Source organism: Montipora foliosa, chromosome 2 (genome assembly GCF_036669935.1).
Source record: "Montipora foliosa isolate CH-2021 chromosome 2, ASM3666993v2, whole genome shotgun sequence".
Classification (NCBI taxonomy): Eukaryota; Metazoa; Cnidaria; class Anthozoa; order Scleractinia; family Acroporidae; genus Montipora; species Montipora foliosa.
In genome coordinates, this window is record NC_090870.1 from 7,545,334 (window position 1) to 7,555,373 (window position 10,040).

Here is a 10,040-nt window from a genome sequence, read left to right on the forward strand (position 1 = left end):
ATATCAAAGCTTTCAAACCCAGCTTATGTATTTTCTGCTTTGAGATTCTCCCTTTTTACCGGAACATAGCACAAAGCTGCACTTTTGATAACTTTTCCTAAGTTTTCCCACCCATCCAAAACAGCTGGATAGACCTGTCCTGGTGTGATAGTAATACCACTGTCAACTGGAAAACAGTTAATGATGAAAAACACCTTCCCTCCAACTTCTACAGCTCCGAGATTGTTTGGGGGAATGTGTGTTTGTTGTACTACAGACCAAGCGTTCGCTTGCTCATCGTAAACTTCAATTGCAGCTGCACCACCATCAGGTTCAGGAAGGTCATGTGTAGAAATAGAGCAAGTCCCCCCAGCAACATAGAGTTTGTTGTTTACTACTACAAGACTAGATCCAAAGTGTGGTGTTGTTGTTGATGCTTTCTGTTCCCACACATTTCTCCTTGGATCAAAGCAAAATAGTGCAGACGCAAATGCATCACAGTCGTAAAATCCAGGAAAAAAGTCTGCAGGCCTACGTCTACCTTGACCATATAATACATACAAGCAAGATTTGTACACAACAGCTGCTTTGTTACAAAATGTTTTTGGACTCAAGTTGCAAACAGCACTTGAGCTACATGTAGCTATGGATTGCCAGTGATTTGTAGCTACGTTATATCTGAATGGTGCAGAAGACTGATAAATGACATAAATGTGGTCTTCAAAATAACATAAGCAGCCAATTTGATTGAGTGAGCTTGGCAATGGTGGGAGTGTGCCCCAAGTGTTACGAACTATATCATAACAATAAATGACAATTTTCTTGTCGGCTTTTGCTGCAACATACAAACGATTACCGACATGTTGAGCGCAACAGCAAACTGTCACCTCAGTTACTTGGGGGATTGATGGCAACTGCTTCCACTTTTTAGATATGACATCAAAATAGCACATGCGAAACTTGGGAAGAATGGCAACAAGTACCTGAAAAATAGAAGTCAATAAAACAAAATTCAGTTTAAGGGTTTACTTGGACTGTTTGATTTTCAAAGATTTTTAAATCTTTATTTTTGACTTAAAAAAGTCAAAATTCCAGGCTTTAATAGCTTATTGCTCTCTGTTAAAAAAAACAACAAATTATGGACAATTATACCGGGGTAATTGTTGTCCATAATAAGAATTATTATGGGTATTCAGCGCTAGGGAAGCTTTGACCTGGGTCTAATACATCACATTAATGACTGTTAGTAATACACTGGACCTATAGAAGTTGTGCCATGGCTGGATTAAGGTGACTGAACACAGTGCAGTTTTTGCCTTGAAACTCAAACTTGGTCACTGAAAAGTGCTGCCACAAAGGTTTATATTTTTGACATTTAATTATTGTGCTCTGCAGGTTGTTACCATGGTAATGCAACCCGATGAAAACATGCACACATACATACTTTTTACATTCAAGATGTAAACTGACTAGAAATATCACAGGCAGCCCAGACTCAAAAATTATAAGGATTTGTATGGGAGTCTCGATAACAAACTCAAAAAGATATTTACACGCAAACATTGTTAATAAAAAAGCCGTACTTTATTGTCATGGTTACTTTTTCGCTTCGGTGTGGTTATTTGCCTGATTGAATGCAATTTAGGTTACTTCTCAACTTTCCGGGTTGTCACTCGTACAAAAATAAAGGAAACTCCCGCCTGACGTAGCTACTACGCAGTCATTCATGGGGTTCAAGGGGAAAGTGTGTTCTCTTGTGAGCTAACCCAGTTAAATACGTTTTCGGTTATCATGCATATATATTGCATTTATATGTATTTTATAATTATATTCTATTCATCTAGTATGTTAATGTAATTTGTAACATAATTGGCGTGATGGCTCATCGGCTTTACCAACTCAATAAAGGTGAAAGTGAAGGGAAAGGCTGGAAAGTACTTTCTAAACAAGTAGAGTGATATAAAATAAATATCAAAAAGCGTCAGTATTATTTTTCCAAAAAATCACAGACGTTTCGGGTGTAAAACCCTTCTGTGAAGAAAACCGTTGAAATACGCAATCAGAAGAAGGCGCGCAGATGAATGTTGGCTCGCGCGTGCACATGCATCAAATCATTTTAAAATAAAGTTGAAATTTAAAAATGACTTGATGCATGCGTGCACGCGAGCAACGATTCATCTGCGTGCTTCCTTCTGATTGCGTATTTCAACCTGCGGGTCTAAAACGCAGGTCAGGTCAGGTCAGTAGGAAGAATAATTTTCTGCCAAAGAAATTGACTATTTTCACCATCCGATAATGCAATACGTTTAGGGGATACATAGCCTTTGGGACTGTATCATGCTTCAGTGAACTGAATATTCATTGTTTTTGTGCAAATACCCTCCCGTTGGGCGCCCCCCCCCCCCCCCCACACAAAAAAAAAAAAAAGAGGACGCGGGTAAAAGCCACAGAAATGGAGGATACAAGTGAAGCCGAGAACAAGGTAGGAAGCAATTTGCACGTGACATTCATTGTTTTCGTTCTGCTGGAACGTATTTAATCGCGTAGAGCTACATTCTGAAGCTTAAAGTAAACAATGCCGCGCATTATTAGAGATCCTTTCTGGCATCCCGCTAACTTCGAATTATGCGGCCGAGGTACTTTGAGTTATTGCTTATTACTGTTAATGTGCGATAATTGCAAAATTGGCGGTCATAGAAAAAGGGGACAAATTAACGAAAGAAAAAACGTAAAATTACAAGCTCAATTTCGTATCGGTTTAAACACTCATTCAGCAACCGAATAGGCGACAAAATATATGGAAAAAAAAAGCGGGACAAAGGAAACCGTTTTGCTCCTTGGGTTGCCTGAATTGAAAACGAGCGGCTTACTCGAGCAGAATGCACTGGATTCTGGTAGTTATAACTCAAAGTACCTCGGCTGCATAATTCGAAGCTAACGGGATACGAGAAAGGATCTCTAATAATGCGCGGCATTGTTTACTTAAAGCTTCAGAATGTAGCTCTACGCGATTAAATACGTTCCAGCAGAACGATAACAATTCATTTCACGTGCAAATTGCTTCCTACCTTGTTCTCGGCTTCGCTTGTTACTGTATCCTCCATTTCTGTGGCTTTTACCCACGTGCTCAGAAGGTAAATCACGTGATGACAGGACTTATGGGTACTGCCACAATTTATTTTATTTTATAAATTTATTTGTTCCTAATAGGCCTTATTCACGATACCCGTCATACTGGTTTTCAAATTGTCATGCAAATTAGCCATGTCTTATCCTGGGGGGCAAAGATTGGAAGAAAGGCAAATTGTGGAAAATTGGCTTGTCGAAATTTTGAAATAACACTGCTAAAAGTACATTTTAGAATTTAGAATTAAGTACCTTTGATAATAATTATATATCTTTTGATTGCCCTTGACATTTTGACTTTCTACTTATCTGTTCATTGTTCACTAAAAAAACATCGAAGTAACTTGAGTAATCATTCTATTTTACTACTTAAGTGATAAACATTCAATGAACGTGAAACAAATCATCTGTGTAGCTAAGATGTTCGTTATAACCTCTCGAACTTGTGTTGTTTGCCCCCTCAGAAGTGTATAGCTAATTTGCATGATAATAACAAATCCCACATGGCGGCCATCGTAAATAAGGTCTATAGCCCTGACCTGACCTGGCCTGACCTGCAGCCTGACCTCTGATTTTTACCCACCGTATTTCAACGGTTTTCTTCACACTGAAGAAGGGTTCTACACCCAAAATGTCTGTAATTTTTTTAAAAACTACTGACACTTCTTGATATTTATGTAACAGTTATACCACTCTACCTGTTTATTCATTTTAAAGTGTCACGCATCTCCTACAAAAAGTACAACAGCAATAACTTTATTTAAAGAGGGAAGCGCAATAACCAATTACAGTTTTCTAACCTACAGCCCTCAAAAAATAACCAGATAAATAAAATTAGAAGACAAATATATATATATATATATATATATATATATATATATATATATATATATATATATATATATTTGGCATGGCTTAGTTGTACCACATGTGTGGGACATTTGGGGTGGCTTTATAAGCTTAACCTCCATCCCAGACATCAGCACTGCACTGATGAGGCCCAGAAGGCCGAAACAGTACTGTCTGCAGTTATATGTATGTATATATATATATATATATAGATAGGTATAATAAAGAAAACGACGAAGAGACAAACTCTTGACAGTTCCAGCGTTTAATCGACGTTTCGGCCTTCGGCCTTCTTCAGGATAGTTTAAAAGTTAAAAATTAAAAAAGCTATATACAATGGTTGTGAGTGGCAGAGTTACGGGCTTTTATATAGTACACAAAAAATGGAAATTAAGGTTATGTAACAAAAGAAAAGTCTTAATTACAAGCTAGGCAAAACAAAAAACAATTGATAAAAAGGAACAAACAGACTAATTAGATAAATCGTGTTATTACGTAACAAACTCCCCATTGAGGGCCTCTGAGTGAATGTGCGGGTCAATGTCATAACAAGGTCCTCAGAGAGGGCCCCTAAACAATGTAATAGATTCCCAATCGAAAGCCCCTGAATAAAAAACCAAACACAAACATAACAGAATCCCCCAATAGAGTTTTTGAACAAAGACAACAACGACTAAGTGAAGGCTAACAAAACAAAAGGGCAAGATTACAGACTGGAAACATTCAAAGCTAGATGGGAGCTAACGAGGTCCTACAGACAGCAAAAATTACGATGATTACAAATTTGGGCTGAAAAGAATTTACACTACAATAGAGACAAAGTCAACTGTTGTAGCAGATACGATTTTTGGATTTGAATTCACGCCTTTTGTTAAGACCGTGTGGATATAATGAAAAGAGTTGTGAGGTCCAATATGCTTCTCTGGTGAAGAGCAGTTGTTCAAGATGGGTGGCATTTTTGTGGTTTACAATTTGTTCGATAATAATAAAACTAATTTGACAAATTTGATGCTCAAGAGAATTATAATGGACCGCCAGCTCACATGTTCTTCTGTTCTTAAGCATTGATGATTTATGGTTACGAAAACGAACCTTGAATTCTGTTGAAGTGGAGCCCACGTACTGCTTTTTGCATTTGTTACAAGCAGCCAAATAAATGACATTTTTGGAAGTACAGCTTAATTTCTGATTAATCCTATATATGCGGCCCGTAGCAAAACTCTTAAACTTAGTATCTTGAATCAAAAAATGTTTACAGAGGTCACATCTTTTGTTACATTTGCAACAACCTCGATCATCTTCCAAGGTTTCATTTCTGACTTCAATGTTCCGAAATTTAGATGGAGCTAAGATTTCTTTTAGGTTTTTTGTTCTGCGATAAGCTGGAAAAATCGACTTTGATGGAAAAATCTCTAAAAGCTCAGGAGACAATTTAAGTAAGTGGGAATGTTTTTTAATCACCTGCTGGATGTCTGGAAGAATTGGGTTGTAGTCAAGTACTAGAGGAAAAACCTTTTTCTTTGGCTTGACTCTTTTTGTTAGGAGTTCGGACCTCTCCTTGCTTAATGCTTTTTCAAATTGTCTGTCCACTAATTCCTTGCTGTAATTTTGTGAGCACAGATATCCTTTATATTCTTCACATCTCTTGTTCAAAAATTGGTCTGTAGAACAATTGCGTTTAATTCGAAGAGCCACCCCATAGGGAATTGCACGCATACAATGTGATGGGTGCGAACTCGAAAAAGGTAAATAAAGATGACTATCGGTTGGCTTAGCATAAATATCAGTGATTATAAACCCATCTTGGAGGTGCAAAGTAAGATCTAGAACGTTGAGGTTACTCTCCGAATATACCAGTTCAAACTTGATGGTGGGATAGAGTGAATTAATATACTCCGTAAATTCTAGCAATTTCGTCAAACCAAGAGTCCAAAGATCAAACACATCATCTCTATACCTCCACCAAAGCATAGGCTTGCTTGCACCTCCAAGTTTAGCCTTCTCATCAATTAATCCCATTGCCAAATCGGCGTAACTACAGGCATTTTTGGGGCCCATGGCAGTGCCATGTTTCTGAATAAAATTTTGATCTGCAAATTGACAATTGTTGATTTGAAGACAAATCTCAACGGCTTCGACTATACAATCCGTAGATGGAAATTTATCTTTCCTAGAATCAAGCGCCTTTCTAACAGCTGAGATTCCTAGGTTATTATCAGTGTTGGGAAACATAGCCACAACATCCCAAGATACAAGCAAACTACCAGGGGGTAGGGGACCTTTCTCAGCATTTAAAGCCTGAATTTTGTTAATTAGATCACTTGTGTCTTTAACGAATGATGGAAGGTTCTGTGCTAAAGGCTTGAGATAAAACTCGGTGAAGGCAGAAAGTCTTTCGATTGACGTTCCACAGCAGGATGTAATTAAGCGGAGTGGATTGCCCTCTTTATGTGTTTTCACATTACCAAAAGCTACCCCCGGTTTAGGTTCCAAATTGGTAACCCATGTGGCAATCTCTTGACTTATCTGACCTTCACCGAGCCATTTGCGTCCCCAGTTTTTGACCTTTTCAAAATGCTCCGGTGTTGGATCGCTATTCACCTTATTATAATGCAAGTTGTTGTTAAGTTGTCCTAACATTTTATCTTGATATTCTTCTTGATTAAGGATTACAAATCTAGAGCCCTTGTCTTGAATTCTAATTACTTTATCACTGGACTTAAGATTACGTAGTGCTAACCTTTCGTCTTTAGTTAAGTTGTCCTTGACAGTTCTCAGATTTTGGGGTTCCAGGATATCCTTTCTCACATTATTGATGAAGACTTCGACTTCTGGAGAACTACACTTAGGAGGCATCCAATTGGTAGCTGAAGGAATAGCTGGCAAACGCCAGCGCTTACAAGAGTCCTGTAGACAGCATTCACTCAGCGCTTCTCTCAATATTTTAAAGGACATTTCTACTGCGGTTTGGTCGAAGACCAAAATTCTACAGAGGCAACTACATTTTGAACGTGAACTGCTTTTCGACAACAACGAGGAAACTGCCGCCAAGACTATTTGGAGAAGAGTTAAAAGACAAATGGAAAAGGTAGAGATTGATTTGAAGAGGAGAGCGCGACAGAAGTTTCGGCAGGCCACTCCCTACAACCCAGCGCCATCAGATCAATTTACACCACTGGAGAATTCAAGAACCAGGTTGAGGAGGTTCCGAAGAACTTCCCAGACCAGTAACAGAGCCCCTACTCGTGATGAGAACGATGTGGTGGCAAGACCGGATATCAACTTGCCGGATTTAAATCCCATTAATCTGACATCTTCTGAACTCACCGATGCAGAGCGCTCTCTTTTGACTAAAGGACCAGCGTTCTGTCCTACGCCAAAGGATGTCAACTGGCAGAAGGTAATCGATGATTTGGATAAATTTGAAAGGAGAATCCGCCTCGCCTTTTTCCATCATGGCAGAAATCCGGATGAAAACCCAAGGAAAGTTGATGATCGTTTGCCAGGTATTCCTTCAGCTACCAATTGGATGCCTCCTAAGTGTAGTTCTCCAGAAGTCGAAGTCTTCATCAATAATGTGAGAAAGGATATCCTGGAACCCCAAAATCTGAGAACTGTCAAGGACAACTTAACTAAAGACGAAAGGTTAGCACTACGTAATCTTAAGTCCAGTGATAAAGTAATTAGAATTCAAGACAAGGGCTCTAGATTTGTAATCCTTAATCAAGAAGAATATCAAGATAAAATGTTAGGACAACTTAACAACAACTTGCATTATAATAAGGTGAATAGCGATCCAACACCGGAGCATTTTGAAAAGGTCAAAAACTGGGGACGCAAATGGCTCGGTGAAGGTCAGATAAGTCAAGAGATTGCCACATGGGTTACCAATTTGGAACCTAAACCGGGGGTAGCTTTTGGTAATGTGAAAACACATAAAGAGGGCAATCCACTCCGCTTAATTACATCCTGCTGTGGAACGTCAATCGAAAGACTTTCTGCCTTCACCGAGTTTTATCTCAAGCCTTTAGCACAGAACCTTCCATCATTCGTTAAAGACACAAGTGATCTAATTAACAAAATTCAGGCTTTAAATGCTGAGAAAGGTCCCCTACCCCCTGGTAGTTTGCTTGTATCTTGGGATGTTGTGGCTATGTTTCCCAACACTGATAATAACCTAGGAATCTCAGCTGTTAGAAAGGCGCTTGATTCTAGGAAAGATAAATTTCCATCTACGGATTGTATAGTCGAAGCCGTTGAGATTTGTCTTCAAATCAGCAATTGTCAATTTGCAGATCAAAATTTTATTCAGAAACATGGCACTGCCATGGGCCCCAAAAATGCCTGTAGTTACGCCGATTTGGCAATGGGATTAATTGATGAGAAGGCTAAACTTGGAGGTGCAAGCAAGCCTATGCTTTGGTGGAGGTATAGAGATGATGTGTTTGATCTTTGGACTCTTGGTTTGACGAAATTGCTAGAATTTACGGAGTATATTAATTCACTCTATCCCACCATCAAGTTTGAACTGGTATATTCGGAGAGTAACCTCAACGTTCTAGATCTTACTTTGCACCTCCAAGATGGGTTTATAATCACTGATATTTATGCTAAGCCAACCGATAGTCATCTTTATTTACCTTTTTCGAGTTCGCACCCATCACATTGTATGCGTGCAATTCCCTATGGGGTGGCTCTTCGAATTAAACGCAATTGTTCTACAGACCAATTTTTGAACAAGAGATGTGAAGAATATAAAGGATATCTGTGCTCACAAAATTACAGCAAGGAATTAGTGGACAGACAATTTGAAAAAGCATTAAGCAAGGAGAGGTCCGAACTCCTAACAAAAAGAGTCAAGCCAAAGAAAAAGGTTTTTCCTCTAGTACTTGACTACAACCCAATTCTTCCAGACATCCAGCAGGTGATTAAAAAACATTCCCACTTACTTAAATTGTCTCCTGAGCTTTTAGAGATTTTTCCATCAAAGTCGATTTTTCCAGCTTATCGCAGAACAAAAAACCTAAAAGAAATCTTAGCTCCATCTAAATTTCGGAACATTGAAGTCAGAAATGAAACCTTGGAAGATGATCGAGGTTGTTGCAAATGTAACAAAAGATGTGACCTCTGTAAACATTTTTTGATTCAAGATACTAAGTTTAAGAGTTTTGCTACGGGCCGCATATATAGGATTAATCAGAAATTAAGCTGTACTTCCAAAAATGTCATTTATTTGGCTGCTTGTAACAAATGCAAAAAGCAGTACGTGGGCTCCACTTCAACAGAATTCAAGGTTCGTTTTCGTAACCATAAATCATCAATGCTTAAGAACAGAAGAACATGTGAGCTGGCGGTCCATTATAATTCTCTTGAGCATCAAATTTGTCAAATTAGTTTTATTATTATCGAACAAATTGTAAACCACAAAAATGCCACCCATCTTGAACAACTGCTCCTCACCAGAGAAGCATATTGGACCTCACAACTCTTTTCATTATATCCACACGGTCTTAACAAAAGGCGTGAATTCAAATCCAAAAATCGTATCTGCTACAACAGTTGACTTTGTCTCTATTGTAGTGTAAATTCTTTTCAGCCCAAATTTGTAATCATCGTAATTTTTGCTGTCTGTAGGACCTCGTTAGCTCCCATCTAGCTTTGAATGTTTCCAGTCTGTAATCTTGCCCTTTTGTTTTGTTAGCCTTCACTTGGTCGTTGTTGTCTTTGTTCAAAAACTCTATTGGGGGATTCTGTTATGTTTGTGTTTGGTTTTTCATTCAGGGGCTTTCGATTGGGAATCTATTACATTGTTTAGGGGCCCTCTCTGAGGACCTTGTTATGACATTGACCCGCACATTCACTCAGAGGCCCTCAATGGGGAGTTTGTTACGTAATAACACGATTTATCTAATTAGTCTGTTTGTTCCTTTTTATCAATTGTTTTTTGTTTTGCCTAGCTTGTAATTAAGACTTTTCTTTAGTTACATAACCTTAATTTCCATTTTTTGTGTACTATATAAAAGCCCATAACTCTGCCACTCACAACCATTGTATATAGCTTTTTTAATTTTTAACTTTTAAACTAT

At 38.4% G+C, this 10,040-nt stretch overlaps 1 protein-coding gene across 1 annotated transcript in view; it reads right to left on the reverse strand.

Annotated features, from left to right (window-relative positions):
- The window catches only part of LOC137992307 (kelch-like protein 3), a 22,483-nt gene continuing 12,443 nt past the window's right edge, over nucleotides 1–10,040 (reverse strand). Inside the window, exon 2 of the mRNA XM_068837574.1 lies at nucleotides 1–962. Coding sequence (XP_068693675.1) covers nucleotides 24–962 — 939 coding nt within the window. The 3' untranslated portion in view covers nucleotides 1–23. The remainder of the gene's footprint in view (nucleotides 963–10,040) is intronic.